Source organism: Rhagoletis pomonella, unplaced genomic scaffold (assembly GCF_013731165.1).
Source record: "Rhagoletis pomonella isolate Grant_MI unplaced genomic scaffold, Rhpom_1.0 Rhpom_scaffold_00006, whole genome shotgun sequence".
Taxonomy (NCBI): Eukaryota; Metazoa; Arthropoda; class Insecta; order Diptera; family Tephritidae; genus Rhagoletis; species Rhagoletis pomonella.
The window spans coordinates 7,386,373-7,409,006 of record NW_023458560.1 but is presented as its reverse complement, the minus strand read 5'-3'; the positions used below and the strand labels follow the sequence as shown (position 1 = coordinate 7,409,006).

Genomic DNA, 22,634 nt, shown 5'->3' with positions numbered 1-22,634 from the left:
TATCTATGCACATACGTATCTATGCACATACGTATCTATGCACATACATACATATGTACTTAGGTATGTATATCAGCATTTTAGTTGAAAGTACGTTTTGCTCGTCGCTATCTTCATAGTTCCACTACATTCCTGACCTTAGTTTTTTTCAGATACCACAAATGCGCGATCCAGAAAATTCTTCTATCATTCTTGCCACAAATGTATGTTTTCTTCGAAAATACTCAAGTACTACCAGTAGAGTACTCTACTGTCAAATACCTTTTACTCGCAGTAGTTGCGGAAGGCAAAGTAAATACTCTACGCGTGTTGCTATTGATCGGTAGTTTACGTACGCTTGCTGAAACTGGTTTATGCTTACTCGCAATTGACCCGAACGATGAAAGTAGGGGATGGAAAGTATTTGCGCGGCGATCGGATGTCTTGTTGGGCCGTTTAAATGGAATTGCGCAGGAGTCTAGTATAGACAACATTTAACTTTTTCTTACATACACAGTCACAGTTTCATACATAAATTTCATATCCATAAAGAAGAAGAAGAAGAAGGTATTAAGTACGCTTTAACTAATACATAGTAGTCTTATATTTAATGGAGTGAAATACTGTACTAACCAGAGTGTACGAAGCATTCCATATACTTTACCTACTGTGCTAAGGATGTGTTCATTCCATGTCAATGCGTTGTCAAATATGATGCCAACGTTTTTAGCCCTGCCAACATATTTTATTTCAGATTTATCTGGCCTAATTTTGTCGAATTAATTAATTACAAGATATTTTCTATGAATTACAATCAGCGTTGCCGTGAGCTTGAAAAAAAAGTATCAGTTGCCAAGCAGAAAAAGTATGAAAAAGCATCAAAAGCAAACACAACTTTTATTTTTTTAAACTTTTATTTAAAACAAGAAATCTATACATATAATAAAATTGTAACAGGTCGATGTCTGTACATTATATATATTAAAGAAAAATTAATGTGGGGGGTCTTTATTTGAGCACAAGAAGTCAAATCAAACATTTTTAGAATTTTTGTCTGTCTGTCTGTATGTATGTTTGCACGCGCATCACTCGAAAACGAATGCATGGATTTGAATGCAGTTTTCACCGATGTATTGCTAGAGGTCTAACTAAAATACAGAAAGAAAAAAAATAGAGAGTTGCCACCTGTTTGAAAATTGCAGTTTAAGTAAATTGATAAGAAAAGGCGAATATTGCAATATGGGCGTCAAAACAGAGAGGTTTAAGAAGGCTTACAGTCAAAAATATTTTTTAGAGTTGCCACCTGTTTGAAAATTTTAATTTAATTTAATTTATAAGATAAATTGAATATTGCAATATGGGTATCAAACTGAAGAGGCCTAGGAAATTTTACTGCCAAAAATATTTTTAGGGAGGGTTGGCACCTGTTTGAAAAATTGTATTGTATTAAATTGATAAAATAAATAAAATCTATATCTATACTTATAATAAAATTGTAACAGGCCGATATCTGTGTCTTATAGATATTAAAGAAAAATTAATATGGTGGGCTTTTATTAGAGCTACAGAAGCCAAATATAAAATTTTTAGAATTTTTGACTCTCTGTCTGTCTGTATATTTGTACGCGTATTACTCTAAACCATGGAAGTGAATGCAGTTTTCACCGATTTATCGCTAGAGATCTAACTTACAATATAGAAGAAAAAAGCTAGAGAGTTGCAACCTGTGTTTAAAATTTCAGTTTAGGTCAATTGATACGGTAAAGTAAATACTGCAACATGGCTGTCAAAAGAGGTTTGCAAAGGGTTACAGCTGAAAATATTTTTGTGGAAGGTTGCCACCTATTTGAAAACTTTGATTTAATTTTTAATTTAATTGATAGCATAAATTAAATATTGCAATATTGGCATCAAACTAAAGAGGCTAGAAAATTTTAATGCTGAAAATATTTTTAGGGGATTTGCCAGCTGCTTGAAAAGTGGTATTCATTTAAATTAGTAAAATAAATGAAATATTACAATACGGACATTAAACTAAAGAGGATTAGGAAACTTACTTTTGAAAATATTTTTGAAGCGGGTTGCCACTTATTTGAAAACTTTAATTCTGTTAAATTTATAAGATAACCTAAATGTTGCCACATGGGTATCAAACGAAGGTATTTGAGAATAATAAAATTGCAAAAGTCCGATATCTGTACATAATAAATGTTAAAGAATAATTTATAGGGGGTTTATTAGATCAACAGAAGCCAAATCTAAAATTTTTATAATTTTGGTCTGTCTGTCCGTATGTTTGTAAGCGCATCACGCAAAGACTAATGTTTGGAATTAAATGCAGTTTTCACAAATGTACATATTGCTAGAGCTCTAATTGAAAATATAGAATCCGTTTTTCTTTGTTTTAGTTTATTTTCGATCATTATTCCTAGGCATTTTAATGTATTAACTTTTTCCAGTGCGTCATTGTTTATATTTAGAGTTAGCAACGGACTGTTCGCATAATTTCGCCTTGATATAACCACAAACTTAATTTTATTGACATTCAATTAAGTGTGTTCAAGCATAACCAATCACAGTTTTTTGGAACTTCTGTGTGGAAGGTTTTTCGCTAAAAAAATCAAAACTTTTTGTTGTTGCTGCCAAAAAATTAAGAAATCTGAGACGTCAAGCTTTACAATTTCATACAGTTCTCTGTACAATGTATTTCACTAAACTACTAATCGGCTGCACCGATTTGGTCCATATTTGGAACATATGCCAGCACCTTGAAAAAAAAATATTCCGACCAAAAATTTACTCGGTATGTAGCTCGGGATATGTAGCTCGGGAGTATGGAATTAATTTTGTATACACATCTCGGTGCCAAGTTCCAGTCCTCTGCAATAAACACCTCCAGAGATATGCAGCATAGAAAAATCAATTTGCATGGGAGTTGCCACACCACCTTTTTCATCGCTGGCTGCGATTACGATTAATTAATTTTACCTAATAATCGTTAATCCAATTAAAAATAAAATCTGATTAAGTTGTCTAATTAGTCCGAATTTGAAACCAAACACCAGTTATAATTATTATTTTGTATTTTACGCTTATAAAAAGCACATAATACAAAAAATTTATAATTATTGTTATGTTATAAACTGGGAACTTTTACACACCTAGTTTTTAAAACGTTTGTCGGTATAGATCTTAATGAAATTGCACACCAAATTGCTCAGATTGATGAGGAAACCCAACTTAGCCATTTTTTTAATCGCGGATACGATTAACTGTTTAGTCAGATTAAAATTAATCATGATTAACTATAATCAGATTGAATTTTATCGAATTAACTAATTGATTAAAACATCAATCGATTAATGCCAACATTGATTGCACATACATATCTCTATACCAAGTTCCAGTTCTCTCCCACAAATACTTCATATGTATGTTATATGAAAATTCCAGTTTGTGTGGGAGGGGCCTTGAGTTATCGGACTTACTTTCAGTCTAAGATCATCCTTGCGAAATCCGTAGTAAGTGTACCAAATTTTGTTCTGATCGGGAAACCGGTTAAGGAAGTAGCCTATTTTTCAATCCAGGTCATAAACCATCTGTTAGAAAATTTTAGTTTTCAAACAGGTGTCAATTCTTAAAAAAGTAGCAAATCAGGTCATTTCCGCGTATTAATTTAATTAAACTTTTCTAATAGGTGGCAACTCTTAAAATAGTAGCCTATTTTCCAACGTATGTAGGTCATAAGCTATCTCTGTGCGAAATTTCATGCAAATCTGTTCAGTCGTTTCCACGTATTAATATAATTAAACTTGTTTGACAGGTGGCAACTCTTCCAAAAAGTTGGCCTTTTTTCCACTGTATGCAAATCCGTTCAGACCTTTCCGCGTATTAATCTAATTAAACTTTTTTAGCAGGTGGCAACTCTTAAAAAAGGTAGCCTATTTTCCAACCTAGCTGATAAGCTACATATCTGTGTGAAAACTTCCATGCAAATCAGTTCACTCATTTCCGCGTATTAATTATATTGAACATTTCTAACAGGAGGCAACTCTTAAAAAAAAGTAGCCTACTTTCCAACCTAGGTCATAAGCTATCCGTGTGCAAAACTTCATGCAAATCCGTTCAGTTGTTTCCGCGTATTAATTTCCTTAAACTTTTTAACGGGTAGCAACTCTAAAAAAAGGATAGCCTATTAACCAATCTGGCCCACAAGCTATCTGCGTACAAAATTTCATGCGCATCCGTTCAGTCGTTTCCGCGTGATGATTTCCCAAACATCCAAACATAAAAACTTTCACATTTATAATATTAGTAAGAAGTAAGATTAATAGGGGGACCTCATTTAAAAAATGCGAAACTTAAGAATTTGTATGTTACGTTAAAAAATACATATTTTGCTGTGGCGGGTGGGACATCCAATAAGAATTCTTTGAACGCTTATAACTTCTCACCATAAATGTGTTTTTCTAATAAATAGCTTACCACCATTGTAGGGCTCATGAATTGTTCTTTCTTTTTGGATATTTATTTTTTGCATCGCCACCTTTAGTATATGAAGAATGCCTAGAAAACTTGATGCAAACATATTACGGTACATTATATATGCATTTATAACAATAAAATAAAGAAAATAGTGAAAAATAGATGGATAAAGATCTATTTCTAAAGATTCATTCTACCTGCTTTACTGTTTTTAGAGATTTAAACACAATTTATGTAATATTTTACTTGGGGTGTGTCGTCTTCGCTGGAATGGCCCATTTCTAGTTTTTTCATGCATATATATGTAATCACTCGAATTTATTAAATAAATGAAAATATATACATATTGGAACTGATTAAATGGAAAAAAAATAAATTTTTTTAAAACCCCCACCCGAAAAAAATGTCTGCGTTGGCCCCTGATTAAAGTCCAGTAAATTAAAATTTTTTAATGAAGCCAGTGTAATTTTCAGGCTTATAACTTTAAAATGAAATGATGTATTCAACTAATTTTTGTCTAGAAGCTGAGCAAAAGTTTATATAACAGCAAAATATAAATTTCCTGTGTAATCGATCTGGTTTTATATGTATTTCAAAATGCGTTGAACATCCACTAAATACTAATAAAATATGGACATAGATACTACTATACTATGTACAGAAAACATTATGAACAATTTTGCGCCAGCATACATCTATTTGATATTGTATAACAAAAATATTCGCGTGAATAAAACTTCGCTCTTTTAGTGGCTACTTAATTAGATGTAATAGCACATCAAAATGAATTGACAAATTTGATCCTAGTGAAAATAATTTATTGTTCATTCAAACAATTGAGTCTTCCGTTTAATGTTAATTGATATTTTAAATTAGGTGAACAATGTACATATGTATGTATGTACATTGGTCGAAATAATTATAGCCGCACCTCATTTTGATAAGTTTTAACATATTATTTTTGTTGTTATTTAATTTTGGTTATTTTTTATATAAAAATATAGTTAGTTCTTTAACAAAATCCGTGTAAATCCAAGTTTACAACTTTGTGCAATATTTAAAAAAAAAAATTAAAAACAACCTTTCGTACAAATTTCTAACTTTTTTAATTCGATTTCCTAGAAAGATTCTGAGTATGCAGTTTTGTAGCCCATTGAATTTTAGTACAAGTTTTAAATGGAAAAAATTACGATTGATTTTTGGGATTTTTTTTTGTCAAGGATGTTTCGGTTTTCTTCCATATAAAAATAAATTGTGTGTATTCGTTATATGGAAGCAAATGGGACAAAAAAAATTCTTTAAAATCAACCGTAATTTTTAGCCATTTGAAACTTGTACTTTATTCTACTACAGTGGCCCGTAGTCATAGAGAAGTTAGAAAAAGGTTTTAATTATTAAAATTGCGTTTTATAGTTATCACCATTTTAACTCTTTCATAGTCAACTTAAAACGCATTTTATGGCAAAAACAGAGTTTTAACTTTAAAATTAGGAAAACGTTATTTTAAAATAGTAAAATAAGGCTCTAAGTTTTATTTTGCTGTTGAAGTAGTAAACGCAGTAGCACCCAGGTTCGGTCCGGTTCGGTGATATTTTTTAATATAAACATTCTTTTATTTTATTTTATTAAACTTTATTTTATTTATTTTAATGGTATTTCTCATAATCATTTCAAGTAAATCAAATTTTTTGGAATTTAGTTTTACTTTAAAAGGCCACAACAACTACAATTACGTGAACAAATTCTAAATAATGATTTTTAAAAGAACAAAAAAATACGTAAAACAAGTGAGCAGCGCTGTCTTCGGCTATGCCGAAGGCTTCATACCTTTCATGAACATCTGCAAATTTTAGTTTGACAGATTACTGATTTTGATACATCGATAGAGGAGTTACATACTTATATAAAAAATCGCATCTAAACAATCAGAGGTATGGAAGATATACTTTATATGGCACCAATCTAAGTGATTTTCACTGCTATGTGATCGGTATGTAAACCGGTAACACAATTTATTGGGTTTAGTTTCCTACATAAAGGAGATATATCGCAAAAACTGGTATCTGAACAATCAGTGCTATAGGAGATAAAGCTTATACAGCATAGATTTTGACGATTTTCTCAGTAGACTTTGTATTATTATTTATAAAATATCTTACGAAATTTATCGGTTTTAGCTGTTCAAATAAAGGAGTTTTACAGTAAAATCCCATATCTGAACAATCAGATGTATGGAAGATATATGTTGTAGTCACCCGATCCTTGTTATTTTCACTGTAAGTATTCTGTTAATGAGTGAAAATGGTGCGAAATTTCATGTTCCTAACTGCATAAATGGAGGAGATATGATAAAAGACCTCATATCTGAACAATCAGTTGTATGGGGGCTGCAGGTTATAGTGACCCGATCTTCGTTATTTTCACTGTAAGTCTTCTGCTGATAATGAGTGAAAACAGCGCGAAATTTCATGGTCCTAGCTACATAAATGGATGAATTACAACGAAAAATCTCATATCTGAACAATCAGTTGTATGGGAGCTATAGGTTTTAGTTATCCGATCTTTTTAATTTTCACTGTAAGTTTTCTGTTGATAATTATTGAAAACTGTGCGGAATTTCCTGTTCCCAGCTATATAAATGGAAGAGATATAACGAAAAATTTTATATCTGAACAATCAGTTGTATGGGAGCTATAGGTTATAGTGACCCGATCTTTGTAATTTTCACTGTAAGAATTCTGTTGATAATGGGTGCAAGGGCTGCAAAATTTCATGTTCGTAGCTGCATAAATGGAGAAGTTATAACGAAAAATCTCATATCTGAACAATCAGTTGTATGGGAGCTATATGTTATAGTGGTCCGATTCTTCCGGTTCCGACAAATGATTAATACATTATAAAAATACACCCACCTACCAAATTTGATCCGGATATCTCGAAAACTGAGAGACTAGATTGCATACAAACAGACAGACAGACGGACAGACGGACAGACGGACAGACGGACAGACGGACAGACGGACATGGCTAAATCAACTCAGCTCGACGTTCTGATCATAAAAGTATACATTTTAATGGGTCTATCTCTTTTTGTTCTGGTACTTACAAACATCGGACCAAAGTTATAATACCATTTCATGCTCATGAAAGGTATAAAAATTGTTCCTGGCAGTGGGATTCGAACCTATGCCTTCCCGGCTTACTAAATACTCATATTTCTTTATATTGCCGAGTAAATTTTTTCTCTTCATATGGATAACTCTGTTCTCTTTCATCTTAACAAAAAGCTGTTTCATAGATGTCTGTGATTGACACAACTTAAAAATCTATTATAAACTTAAAATTGTATTCTAACGAGAATGAGTTGAACAGTGTAAACTCCTTTTAGCCTTAATCAATAACATTTAATAAGGCTTTCCCACGGCCCCCCAATTACGTAGTTCGCGGTACTAAATTTTGAGAGCGTTTCCCGGAAATTTCGCCACTTATTCTTATTACTGTAAACGATTAATTCTTGGATATATAGGTGATCGAAATATTAGGGTGATCGAAAATAACTAACCTAGCAAATTTATGGCCTTAAAATGACCTATTTACTGAGAAGGAAATTCTCTCATTTGGAAACATTTTTATTTCAATTTTAAAAGGTTTCGGTGGGCATTTGAAATTTTGTATGTAAATAACATGTAAACAAATTTGTTTTCATTGAAAACGTTATAACCGTTAAACAACGTTATAAAAAATTTATAATCTTTTTTTCTAGGCATATTCTTGTAGAGCATTAAATTCACTAAAAAAAACCCTGAAGTTGGTTGTCTTAGAGACGATTAAGAGTATTAAATATGGGTGTTTCCATCGGAAGGTCCACCACGACAAAAAAAAAATAAAAGTCTTATATCTAACTTATTTACGGGCCGATTTATCTGCTTTTTAAAATATATACTGGCTATGTAAGTAGAATCATGTTTGCGTAAAATGGTCTTCCTAGGTGGCGCCAAGGTTGAGATATTTCGAAAAACTGTATTTATGGTCCGATTTGGTTCGAATTTTGCGTATGTAGTTGAAACATAATAAGTCATAGATTTCCAACAAATTCACCCTGAATTGGCACTGAAGTCAAAATATAAAGTATATTCTACATAAAATATATGTTTTATTTGCGTTAAAAATTCATTTAAAAGCAATATTAACAAAGATATAACGATGGAAATTCACGTCACGTCACGTGACGTTTCACACTTGGGGTTGTAAAAGAAAATTGAGAAAAGTTGCATTAATTAAGAAAGCTCTAAGAACAACTAGAATTGCTCCAAATCATATTGAAATAAGCTTCATGAAAATAGCCATCCAAAATTCGCAGAGTTTTGCTATTTTGTAAGAAAAGAAAAAATCTACTTCCATTTTTTGTCACGTAACGACACTCTCTTTAAATGGTTATATTTCAGACCAAGCAGTTCGATTGTTTTCATTTTTCGGTTAAGTATAGAGCTTATTATGTGCTATACAATGGCCCAAAAAAGTTAAAAAAAAACAAATGGTATTCCTTTTTTGTATCACATTGAAACGTAGGACTTTCACGTATGCGACGTATGGAAATACCCATATGTTAATGATATTGCTGAACGAGATATAGCGTTGATACAAAATTATATTCGAACTTTGACGAAAGACGAAGAACAAAAGTAATTTGTTTTGGAAGTAATACCTACTATAACAATTAAATCATTTAAAAAGGAATTGTCAAAACTTATTAATATGTGGCGGTCTTATGATTATGCAACGCAGTGTACTATTAACTTGTTTGACTTTTGTTTAGAGAAACTTTGAATTGTTAATTTATTTGTTATTTATGTGTTAAAATAAATATAAATTTTTTTGTGTGTTTCATTGTGGAGAATTTGCCCTACTGGAATGTTAAAAAATTCTGGTCACCGTATATGTACATGAATGTGCCCGATGCATTTCTGTTTATTATTCATATATTTATTACGTGCCTAGTTGTTCTTAAGTTTGTTCGAGTCGTTAATTCTTTTTTTCCAGAACTCTGCTTTGATATTTTCCTTGTTCAATGCTGACATAGTAAATACTCGTATATACATACTTAAGAACTATGGTATCTATATATGTGTAAATGAATGTTCTACTTAACATATATATAGTTTTAAATAAACAAACAATTTGATTTCAAAGAAGTGGATATTGGACTCTGATAGCTTCTACTCCAACTAACGGAGCCTACCACAACATCTTCTGTTTAGCAGTTCCTGTTGCAATAAATAACTACTGTTTTATTTAACATACGGCCTATAGCTCAAAAATAATTATTAAAATAAATAACTACCTACATAAATAAAAAAACTGCAAAAACTGTTTACTTAAATAGCTTTTGGTGTGAATTAAATACAGATTTTTCATTTTAATTTTTGGCAAGCCCATTACCACCCTCCATAAAAGCATACAATTTGGATTCATAGCAACTATGCCGATTGCTCCTGGGCTGCTAACATAGTATTGCTAATTCCCGGTTCAGCCTCGTTTGTAAATGGCCTGGGACTATCGGTATATTCGAATATCCATTCGGATTATTCGTGTTTACGGATAAAATCCGATTAGTACGGATATCGGGTTAATACTCGTTCATTTGGTTATCCGGATATCTGTCGATGGGCATATTCCGCAGAGAAAATCAGACATACACATCGCTCATTCACTTCAATAGTATCATAACCGGAAATAATACAAAATCGAGGTAAGTATGCAGAAATTGCTTATCTTGTTTTAAATTTTTTTAGCTGTACCGATTACCAGTAGTTCACTAGAACAAAATATGTATTAATTTTTACTATGGGATTTTATGTAAATTTTAAAAGTTTAAATCTGTTTTTCTCGAGTTTTTAGATTTCTTAGTTATGACAGTATTGAAGTAAGTGAGCGATATATTAAATTATATTATTGATTTTAACTCTATTCAGTATTAGTTTCGTAGATATAGTATAAAGATGTCAGTCATTCTAGGCCAACTCCCATGAGAGCAATGTAAAAATGTTGAAGTTTGATCGACTGTATCTTATAAACTAAATGACATTACATAGCTGCTTTAGAGACACATATCTGAATAATAATATTAGTATTGTGAATTATTTGTTTATGTTTATAAATACATACATATGTATGCAGTGAAGAAATTTCGTAACAACTACCTTATTTATATCAACACAGTATTCGGATATCCGCGTATTTATTCGGATTTCTTATTCAGATATTCGAATATTCAAATATCCGGATAGGATAGTCGACAAATCCGGATAGAACTCCCAGCCCTAGTTTCAACTCTTTTTGCTATTATACTCGTCGAATGTACACAACTATGGATCTGCCACTAATCATAAAGGTTAGGCAGTATGGTAATGTTGAATGCTTCTTACCACTTTTTTCAAACGCAATGGATTCTATTATATCCAAAACAATTTATTTATGGGTGTTGAGAGTATTTCTAGCGACACTGTTCCGTTCCACTATCACCTCAGTTAAATTAAACTTTCGGACACAAATTTCTACAGATTTTGTGAGATGCATGAAGAGCAGTACAGCATTGATGACTCTTGCAACATTGTTCCACACCGAACGCGATACATTGGGCACGTTCAGAAGGCGCAACAGCTATGTAACTGTTGCGATTGCACGTTCTGAACGTGTTGTTGTGTTCTTCTGATCAACTGAACAGTTGCGTAATATTTTTCTGATCATTTGAGACAACATGTTGGTGTGCACCTTTGAGAGTTGAATTTGACAGTTTATGCATCAAGCGGTTCACAAGACGCGTAATGATCACTGATTTTTTTAGCAACAGTTACGCTCAACTGCTGCGCCTTCTGAACCTACACCCATTGACACGTATTTCCGCATTAATGTATTCCTGCATCTGTTCATCTGTTGTACCTTAGAATTCGTCAAAAGTGAATACGGTAAATAGCTTAAACAGCAGTAATTTACGATTTTATTTTAGTTGAGAATATGCATACACTGCCGGCACAGCAAATTTTTCACAATATATGCAACAATTTTCATTCTAATATTTTTACGCTAATTTCGTATAAAAATATGGTTCATTCTACAACAAAACACATAGGCTGCATTTCCTTATTCATTCTGAACGTTTGGAATAAACTTTTTTGTTTACTTATTCTTTAGAACGTTCCTGATGATATGTAAACGTATATTTCAATGGCATTCTGTTTATTCTGGTTGTGAAATGGGTTTATCCGGAATGTATAAAGAACCGCAGCCATAAAAATATAATTCCTGACAAGGGATGACGGAAAATCGTTCCACATTACATCACACTCCTACCCTGTCGGAAACACCAACAACGAAAATGAGAATAATTCCTAAACTTTGTGCAAAACTCGCGAAAATTCAGCAAATTTTCATGAAAATTTTCAACTTTTTAATCAGATTTTTGAGAGTATGCAGATTTGTAGCCCAATCAATTTTATCATAATAAAGTGCTAGTTTTAAGTAGCGAGGATTACCGTTGATTTTTGGCAATTTTTTTTCACGCAGTCTCTTCCATACAAAATTTTTTTTTCGAAAATACTTTATATGGAAAAAATGCAAAACACCTTCTACAAAAAAAATTCTCAAAAATCAACGCGCTTTTTGACTAACTCCGAACCTGCATTTTTTTACTAGAATTTAATGGGCTGCAAAACTGCATACTCAAAAAAAATGCTAAAAATCTGATTAAAAAGTTGAAAATTTTGATGAAAAATTGCTGACTCTTCGCGAGTTCTGCACAAAGTTTAGAATTCTATTTTTATGTTTTTTATTGTTGAATGAACCATATTTTTATACAAAATTGGGGGAAAAATATTATAATAAAAATTGTTGCATATATTGTGAAAAATTTGCTGTGCCAATACTTTGTGCCGGCAGTGTACATACACACATTTCGAGCCCTAATCTTCAAAAAGATGGGAGCGAAATTTGTTTCGAAATTTTAATTTTGATGCTGAAATGCATCTGGATGCTCTAGGAAAATTTCTGCATCAAAAAAAAATTTTGACAAAAATGTCGCTTACATCTTTTTGGCGGTTAGGGCTCGATGTGTGAAAGTTATGTGATTGACGAAAATCTAGCTCACGCACGCTCACGACAGCAACAATTCTAGTCACGAACGATCACGGAAGTTACGTGATTTTTCTCTCAACCCCGCTAACGCTCTCGACGTGTCACGTATAAAATCACTTGCTTTGCCCATCTCTATTGGGAAGAGACATTTCGGCAAGTTTGGCTATTTTTCTTTGTATGTTTCTAGATAACCAACCGTTCAACTATGGAAAAACTAAAAATGCAGATCGAAAGCACTTTTTAAGCTTATTTCAATCATATAAAAATGATTTGGCGCAATTTAAAAGTAAAGAAGATATAAGAGGTTAAGAGGTTTTCGATGCTTTAAAATATGATTATTTTCTAAACTACATAACCGATTCAAAAGTTAATGATGTCAATAAAGACAATTAAGTTATCTTTCAGTTGATATATAAAATATTTATGCTTGTTTATATCGTCGGTCCCTACGAAGAGCAGCACATTTCACTATTCGTGTGGAAGAATATACATACAAATACATATATATATATATATATATATAGCATTTTCAGTTTAAATGAAACTTTTTTCAGGGTAAGCAACCTTTTTCAAATTAATTGAAACCTTTTTCAGATGAAGCGAAACCTTTTTCAAATTAAATGAAACCTTTTTCGGATTCAATGAAACTTTATTCAAATTAAATGAAACTTTTTTCAGATTCAATGAAACTTTATTCAAACCAAATGAAACTTTTTTCAAATTAAATGAAACTTTATTCAAATTAAGTATTAAACATTTTTAAATTAAGGAACAGGAAATCAACTTAACCTATTAAGAGCCGTTTGCACCATGTCTGGCTAACACTAAAGGCTCTGTTATGCATACTTGGCATTGCTTGAGAGTTGTTACATAAGGAATCTGTTAAATGAGCTTCGCGTGTAAGCTGTTACACACGCACAGCATTACATACGTAAAAGTCTGTTGGTTTTTGATTTCTACGTAAAAATGGTATAGCAGCGCACGCACTGCCAAGTATGCAAAACACTGCTCAGGTACATATCGAGCCCTAATCGCCAAAAGAATTTAAGCGACATTTTTTCAGAATTTTACTTTTGATGCAGAAATGCATCTCGAGGAGCACTTCTGCACCTAAAAGAATAAAAAAATGTCGCTTACGTTTTTTTGGCGGTTAGGGCTCGGTATGTATATAGGTACACATTTCTTTTACTCTAGTGTAATTTGTAAATTTTGTTGCGCGTGTAATTTTTACTCTTTTGTAATTTGGGCCATTGAAAAGCAGAGGAAGACACCAAGAAGCTGCGTGAATTGCGTGAATTGCGTTTTTGTCTTTAAAATATCAAAACTGGTTTCTCATTTTTTTTTGTTTAGAGATGGCATCAAAATAATAGAAATGGCAAGTCTTCTTTTAGAGACCCATGACGATGCCAGGTTATACTGAAAATTTGAGATTTGTCGTATTTAAAGTGAGCGGTTTTCCATCTGGAAACTCCAACACGCTGAAGTCCCGCGAAGATCAAGGTCGAAGACTCACGTACTTATAACTAAATATACTAATAGATCTAAGATACAAAAACTATACCTAACATCTAACTAAAACTATATTAATAAATTATACATTACATTTCATACATGTACTAATTTTTTTATCCAATAGGAAAATTGCAGAACAAAAATAATTACATCAAATGAATTTAAGAGTGTTATTAGTTTTATCACTAGTTCGATTGATACTATTTTGTTCATACCAAGCAAAGGTCATACAGTTGTAAATCCACAAAAAATTACTTATACATGTTACAAATGCGCTTACGCGTACAGTTATTCAATTCACATATTCTTATTGCTAAAAACTTCTGGTCCTCAGTTTCTTTTTCTATCTAATACAGACCATACCTCTATTGCTCTTACTTATTTCTATATTCATGTTTTTTTATTTTTGATTAATACTTATATATAAACATATAGATGTATACATTTATATATTTTATTCGTATATATATATATATATATTTTTTTTTTTTGCAAGCAAATCAACTTATCAGTAATACTGGCTTATGTCACTGTTTAAAGGACCCTATCTAACTTTACCTTATGCAAAAACAGAATCAAATCTCTGAAGTACATTGAACTTGATGCATTAAACAGTTCTTTTAGATTATTAACCTCATTGAAATATTGGAAGGCATGTCTGGCGGCTGAAAACTTGAACTCGAAAATAAGGTGCTCGTTTGTTTCTTTAACCCGACACACTGTACATAGGTCACTCACATCTCTTTTAAACTTACTCAGATATGTTCTACCGTATGTATAACCTGTCATGATTCTATTTAAAAGTTTTATATCGAACACATCTAACTTATGAACTGGTTTCTCAACCGCTATGCATATAAAGAATATATATATATGTATAAACAAACAGTGTTGCCACTCAAACTTTTTTTCCTACCACAATTGGTACGAAATAGCTCTCAGCCTACTAAAATGTGACTTTCATTGAAAATGTGATTTAAATGTTGTAACATATGTAAGTAGGTTCAACACTTTATTATAACTTTATTATAACAAAATCAAATAAAATTTACTTGTCCATAATTTGTCTTCATGCGCAGCTCTTTTTGGGTAAAATGAAAAAAAAAACGCGAACTCAAAGTCAAGCATTGAAAATTACATATTTTTACTGTTGCTACACGAATTCAAAGCTGTCAACTATTATTTTCTTAAGGGAGAAGAGGGAAATAAAGTACAAATACTGTCCCTGCTCACTCACTCGCTTAAGCGAAATGTAAAATTTGGCATTTGCATAACTAATGTGACCAACCGTACTTCTTTCGGAAGTACAGCACTTCTTTTTTAGCTCTTGTACTTCCCCTGTAGGGAAACGTACTAGTGCGGAACTGGTTCGGTTCTAGTGCGTTTGGAACCATGACCATTACGCGTTAATTCTCTTTTGCATGCTAGCGACTGGCGAATTTAACATTGCGATGTCCTAGGAAGTGTCAATTGTCCCCCGTTGCATCCCTTTGGCTCTAGTTCCGAACCAGTTCTAGATTCGACAGATAAGATCTAGTTCGTTTTGCATCCCTTTTTCTATAGTTCCGAACCAGTTCCAAATTCGACAGATGAGATCTAGTTCGTTCTGCATCCCCTTTTCTTTAGTTCCAAACCAGTTCCTAATTCGAAAGATGAGATCTAGTTCGATCTGCATCCATTTTTTATATGTAGCTCCCAACCTGTTATAAATTCGTCACCTTAGATATATATTTCTAATCGGGCTTGTCGAAACATTTCTTTTTTATATTAATTACGATCGGTTGAAGGAAGGACAATACCATCACAAATGTTTGTACGCATTTATTAAAAATTTATAAACCACATTAGTAGTATTAAACTTAAGTAGTAAGTAAAAAACAAAAGTGCGTTCTGCTTAAAAGTAAAAATATTAGTTCACTTTGTCTACTTGTCTAAATTTAAGCATATTGATTTTTAAGTAAATTCAGTTCTTTTTAAGCTTATTTGTATATGAAGTACTTCGAAAGTTTTTGTCGTACTTAAATAAGATATACAGTCAGTCAATAAAGTTTAGGTACAGGGAAGTTTTTACAATACCGGAAACTATTTTTTAAATATTTTATTTTTCCTTAATTTTTTACAAAAATATGGTTAGTTCTACTCCAAAAGCCCCAAAAACCAGAGTTCCAAACCTTATGCAAAATTAAATAAAATGTAATTAAAACTCCGCAAATTTCCATCCAAATATTGCAATTTGCACTCGTTAGAAAAAAGTTAAGTACGCAGTTTTTTAGCCCATTCAATTCTAGTATAACAAAGTGCAAGTTTGAGGTAGCTCGGACTTACCATTCACATTTAGCAATTTTTTGTTGTTGTTTCCTCATACTAAAATTGAATGGGCTAAAAAACTGAAAACTCAACTTTTTCTAGAGAGCGTAAATAGAAAGTGAATTATTTTAAAGAAATTTTGCAGAATTTTCTTAAATTTTGCACAAGGTTTGGAACTCTGATTTTTGGGGATTTTGTTGTATAATTGACCATATTTTTATAAAAATATTTAAAAAATAGTTGCTGTATTGTAAAATAATCGTTGTACCTAAACTTTATTGACTGACTGTATTAAGGTAGCTGTGCTGGATTGCATAAAAAAAAATTAATTTTTCTTTTCTTAAAAAAAGGTATCTCTGGTGGCTTGAATTTTTAAATAAATTTAGTGAGAAAGTGGTAATTATTTTGACACTTTTTTTTTTAAATGCCTCTTTTTCTGCAACTGCATTGTCTTTCTCAATGTCCTTCAGGATCTTGGCCTTTTTTTATGGAATCACTAAGTATAATGATTATTAAGCAACTCAAAAACTATACCAGCGTGATTACCGACGTATCCTTTTGAGAGGCAGCCGCACCCTTATAAGAGGAATAAAACCCAAACTTTTCAGGTCAAAATTTCAGTAGGTTGCGTCTGTATGGCCTTTTCAATTTTATAAATTATCATTGTTTTTAGGTGGAAAAATAAAACTCAAAATTAATGATAAAATCATAAAATAATTATTATTTATAATCCCAAAAATAAAAATCAAATAATAATTATTTCCGTTTGTGCGAAAAAATAAAACTCATTAATAATTCATAAAACAATGATTAAATGCTGATTTAAATTATCTTACTCATAATGATTACCTTCCCGGCTTTTAAAATTTGAAATAAAATAGTTTAGTGAAAGTACCACATTTCACTGCTTTTGGACTGGTGCGGGCCTAGTTACTATCGGACTGGTTCGTTTTTGGCGAAAAAGAAGTAGTACTGAACTAGAAATTCGGTTCACTAGTTCGGGGTTTCCCTACAGGGTCGTACTTCGAAGTACAGTAAAATGTACTTCTTTGCAATATTTTATACTTCAGCTCCTGTAGTTCTACGATTTTCTGGACGATCAACACATGGCTTGGGCTATAAATTCGTTCAAACCATTAAAGTCGCCGGGGACCGATGGCATCATACTTGCGAACTGCGTGAGGACCGGGTACATCCCCAAGGCTTCGAGAGTAGTCAGTGTTGTGTTTATCCCGAAGGACCGAAAAGGATCTCATGTTTCTGCTAGGGATTTAGGGCCTATCAGTCTCTTTGTTTTCGCTAAAATCGCTCGAGAGATGGATAGACCTGTACATAAGAAAGCGATTCCCCGTGGCTATCTTTCAAGAGCTCAACATGCTTATTGCAACCTCGGTGGATACCACCCTGCACACATTGCTAAAGGGGTCAGAGGAAGCCTTCACGCAGTAGGGGCCTTCCTCGATATCGGGGGAGCCTTCAGCAATGTCACTCCAGAGGCAATATAAAGTCTATTCATAATTTGGGGGTTGAAACCAACCTAATAAGGCTTATCTAGTTACAGCTTACTTTGTGACAGAACTGTCGCGGCGGAATGCGGGCGCGCCTGCACTCAGTGCAGTGACAATATGGGCACTCCGCATATTGGTGTTCTCCCTCCCCTGCTCTACGTTGCAGTTGTAAACGACCTTCTAGGGGACCAGGAACAAGTGGTATGTCGGGTGATCTCCTATGTAGATTATGTGGATCTCTTGGTTAAAGGACGATTTCTGTACACCCTTTTTTTCTGCCTCAAGTTTACCTGGTGCAGGTTACTAGGTGAACAATCAATCCCAGCATAACGGAACTGGTCTTGTTTACCAGTAAGTACAAGATATTCGTTGTGGCCGTTCCCTAGAGTGCGGTTGTTCGTCTGCGGCTCTCATACAGGCTCAGGTACTTAGCCTAACATTGAGAAAAGAGTAAAAAGGCATCGGTTTTCTTGTACTGCTGTAAGGGAGCTATCGGCAAAACATAATTCATTAGCTCTATGCAACCAGATTTAAGCTTATTTTGTTTCACGGAGTCCTTGTCTGGTGGAACCCGCTAGAGAAAGCGACACTTGTAAATAAGGAATGGGTGGAGCATTAGGAACCACAGCTATACTGGCGCTTAACGCCCTGAACACATAGATTACAGCGCTTCCGAAATGCCTGCCAGAAGCTTCTCCTCTGCCTATATTCCCTCAAGAGCTGACTGGGTAGGGAGGGATTACTAAGGATTCCGGACATCTGCAGTGTCTTTCAGGTGGAAATGGATGCACTGTTGGATGGTTGGGCCTAGTGTGAGGTCGGCGGGCGCTAAACTAACACGCATACTTTACTAAATACCTAATAAAATGGGCAAAAGAAAGCGATGCTCCTTTTGTGACATAAAAGAGGAAAATAAGACGTTTTTCCGCTGCAGAAAACGTTTTTATAAGGCACTTTAAAATACTTTTTGCAACGCTAGTAACGAGTGACCCATCGCTACCCTTTAAAGGCGCCGAATACCACGTTACCTCTCAAGAGCTAGTGATGGGGGTTCTGACAGGCCATGGTACGATTGATATTCACTCGGTAAGACTAGGAATTTCAACTGATACCTTTTGTTTTAGCTATCAAAAGGGAAGATGAAGTGGAATCATCTCCATACTTTCTTTTAGACTGTCCACCTTCGCGAGGCTAAGATGGAAGCATTTTGGCTCGCTCTTCTGAACTAACACTGAGTTCTCAGTGATCGAAATTAGCCACATTCGAAATTTTAAATCGACTCGCGGCGTTAACCTAACCCAACCTAACCTGTACTTCTTTGAGCTATGAACTAGTTGGTCACATTATGCATAACAATTGTCCAATTATTTTCTTCTAACTTAAACAAACCCTATGGATTAGAGCACAGTCTAATCACGGAAACATTCAACTTCGGTTCAAGAATAATTTTGACATGTCCCATTTCTCTTTTCCTTTTCACATCATCCTTTACATGTACTCCCGAAAACAGAGATATTTGAAGCCTTATAAAATGAATAAATTATATGATTTGCCTAGTTACCAAAACCCTTCGAAAATCACAACAAACCAACCAACCTACCAAAGCCTTATTTAAGAAATGAAACTACCAACTTTGGTCCAATTGGACCGAAACGGCAACACTGTATTCAACATGCCTTGACCGTAAGGCAGAGAAACACGTAACAGCTAATTCAAAGTATGTAATCCAAAAAGAAGTTTCATTTCATTTGAATAAAGTTTCATTGAAACTGAAAAAGGTTTCATTTATGCCCCTATTACGGTTTACAACTCAACTCCATTTCAGTTGAAAACTTACAATTTGGTATTATCGATAACAACTCAACCTGTCAAAAAATTTTTGGTTGTATTTATATCGTCTTACAACTTTTTTGTGGTATTACCGTTTACCACCCTGTGCTAGTTCGGTTGACAAAAGTATCGAAAATCGACAACTCATTACTAGCAGTTCTTTTGAACAAATTTTTAAGCGAAAATGGAAAGCGGGTAATTAAATTTTTTTAATTTGTCTTAAACCAATATCTTAATCAGGAATTTCTTACAAATTTGTAGAAAAAACAAAGTTACAACAAAACAACAGTTTGAAAAACTAGTTGAGCTGATGGAGAAGCATCCCGAAACTGGACGACGCAAGCCGCAATTTGGAAGCAGCAAAAGTAAAAGCAAGGGATTGTGGGAGCAATTTGCCATAGAGCTAAACAGTTTAGGACCACCAACAAGAACTGCGCACGAGTGGGGACGAGTAAGTAGTAATCATGGAATTAGACCAATACAATAAAAGCGCAATAATTTATTTCTCCTGTAGGTTTGGATACACTATAAGGCAAATTTAAAAAGGAAGCTTGCCAACAATCGCAGCAATATTATTGCAAATGGTGGTGGTCCGTCGCAAGAGGTTTCTTTAAATCCACTAGAAGAAAGTGTTGCGGAACTTATTCAGATAAGGGAACAAGTTGCATCCAGTGGCCGGGCGTTCGGGGTAGAGAATATACCACCGGTGATGGATGGCGAAGAAATAGAAGACGGCTTAGTTGCAGCTTCGTCCATGGTTGATGAGCCCCAGGTAGCAAACATTGAAGATCAGCCCTATTCGTCAGCATCGCGTGTACAAAATCGCCGCAGAAGCTGCAATTTAGAAACTGAGCGTCTAGAGCTCCTAAAAATGCAAGCAGAAACGCAAAAAGAGGTACTAAAAAAATATATAGAATTGAAAAGACGGCGTACAAAAATTACGACATTAATAAAAAATTGCTGCACATAAAGCAACAAAAATATAAATTGTTTGAAAGGCAGGCTAGGGAAGCCCATGAACTACATTTGTTGAAGGCAGAGGTTGAGCAATTAAAAATAGCTAAATTAAGAGGCTATTTGCAAGACGAGAACAGGTCGTGAATGGAGAACTGATGCTTATTTGACAAACATTGAAAGGGTTTTAATTTAATAATTTGAAATGTTTTTTAATTTAATTTTACAACATGAAGTAATATTTTTTTATATTAATTATAAGTTTTGCAATCTCTAATTTTAAGACCACATGAAGTGATATTTTTTTTAAATTAACTATTTTGAAAAACCTAATTTTAAGAGCACATGAAGTGATATTTTTTTAAATTAACTATTTTGAAAAACCTTATTTTAAGAGCACATGAAGTGATATTTTTTTAAATTAACTATTTTGAAAAACCTAATTTTAAGAGCACATGAAGTGATATTTAATGAAAATTAAATATAAGTTATTTAACCATTGAAAATAAAAGAAGAATGAATGAAGTACAAATAATTAAATGTGAGTTAGAGTTTTTTATTTCTATTAAATGGATAACAAAATATTACTGCGAATTCTTCTGGCGGCATCCTCGTCTTCTGTTTCAATGTTTAGGTTTTCATTGCTTAGTTCCATACTTGAAGCGGTTGCAATTTCTTAAGAAAGTTCCACGCGAAAGTGTTGACAAATATTATGCAAAGCGCAGCAAGCGTTCACAATTTGTGTAGATTTTGCTGGTGAATAATGTAAGCCACGCACAGATAAAAGACAACGAAATCGGCTTTTCAATATTCCAATCGTCCGTTCTACAATATTTCGAGCCTTAGAGTGTATTGTATTGTAGCGAGCTTGTGGTGAACCAGCTTCTGCCATGCAGAAAGGAGTCATTAAAAAAGTTTGTAGAGGGTAACCAGCGTCGCCTTTAAGGAATATTTTAAACAATCTATTTTTGTATTAAATACTAATGACCAGTCTTACCTAAAATCCAGGAATTACTTTGTATGTTTCTCTGCAGATGCTCTTTCAAATCGCTTACGTTAAAAACAAAGGAATCGTGATTTGCGCCCGCGTGTGTAGCATCCACATACCGGATAGCCATTTTGTAATCGCAAAGCTTGAAATCAAAATAGATGTCATGACCATTTTCTTTTAAAGTATTATTTGCTTTTTACATTTTCTTACAATCATGACGTTTAAACTGTAGTAGCCTTTCCTGTTTAGATAAAGATGTTGCATTTCTTTTTTTGGTGAAATGATGCGAACGTGAGTCCCATCGATACAACCCACTACTCCGGGGAATCCGCTTTTTGAATAGAATGTAATTTTTGACGCGTTTTGCTCCTCTTCAGTCATTTGGGTTGTAATCCATTTTCCACAAATATGCTGCTCAATTATATTTAAAACCTCCTTAATAACTACAGATATTGTAGGTTGCGCCAGTCCAACATTAAAATCATTTCCACTGCACTTTTGATAACTGCCGTCAGCAAGGAACCTGAGAGTTGCACATAATTTCAATATGGGAGGTACAGCCGTTCCTCGCGCACGTTTCTGGAAATGTTCCTCCATCTCGTTTAGCAAAAAGACAAATGCTTCCTTATTTAAACGAAAGTAGCTTATGAATCTGCAAAAAAACACTATTCAAATGCCATTCATTGTCGCTACAATTTTTCTTACTTGGTGCTTGGAAGTTCCAAAGGATTCGAGTGATCACGAAGCCTTTTCCGTATGCGCAGCACATCAGTTTTGGGATCAACATTTTCATCGTTGTAAAATAAAGCAACGCTTATGTCCATTTTACTTTTTATTTGAAAAAAAAAAACACTCTCTCGTAAACATTAAGTAAAGTATATTTTAATTTTTCGCCACAAAATCATCAGCTGTTTAATTATCTGTCAAATCGTCACTTT

The 22,634-nt window shown here is 33.4% G+C and overlaps 2 protein-coding genes across 3 annotated transcripts in view; one reads left to right on the top strand and one right to left on the bottom strand.

Annotated features, from left to right (window-relative positions):
* The window catches only part of LOC118740362, a 33,959-nt gene extending 12,645 nt beyond the window's left edge, over nucleotides 1-21,314 (top strand). Inside the window, exons 2-3 of one of the 2 annotated variants that reach the window (XM_036471858.1) lie at nucleotides 20,013-20,202; nucleotides 20,266-21,314. In XM_036471858.1, coding sequence (XP_036327751.1) covers nucleotides 20,062-20,202; nucleotides 20,266-20,721 — 597 coding nt within the window. In that variant the 5' untranslated portion in view covers nucleotides 20,013-20,061 and the 3' untranslated portion in view covers nucleotides 20,722-21,314. Of the gene's footprint in view, nucleotides 1-19,524; nucleotides 20,203-20,265 lie in introns of those variants that run through there. The other variant, XM_036471857.1, reaches the window with a different exon arrangement.
* A 293-nt stretch (nucleotides 21,315-21,607) lies between these two features.
* On the bottom strand, nucleotides 21,608-22,609 carry LOC118740361 (putative nuclease HARBI1). Its single transcript, XM_036471856.1, has 3 exons — nucleotides 22,402-22,609; nucleotides 21,907-22,348; nucleotides 21,608-21,838 (listed from the first exon to the last, which is right to left on the bottom strand). The coding sequence occupies exons 1-3, from the start codon at nucleotides 22,518-22,520 to the stop codon at nucleotides 21,686-21,688; spliced, it is 714 nt and encodes a 237-aa protein (XP_036327749.1). The 5' UTR covers nucleotides 22,521-22,609; the 3' UTR covers nucleotides 21,608-21,685.
* Nucleotides 22,610-22,634: the final 25 nt, after the last annotated feature.

Coding starts and splice junctions, on each gene's coding strand:
- LOC118740361 (XM_036471856.1), bottom strand. CDS start 22,520: ATGGACATAAGCGTTGCTTTATTTTACAACGATGAAAATGTTGATCCC. Junction 22,349..22,401: donor TTGGAACTTCCAAGCACCAA/GTAAGAAAAATT, acceptor GTTTTTTTGCAG/ATTCATAAGCTACTTTCGTT. Junction 21,839..21,906: donor ACAGTTTAAACGTCATGATT/GTAAGAAAATGT, acceptor TTTGATTTCAAG/CTTTGCGATTACAAAATGGC.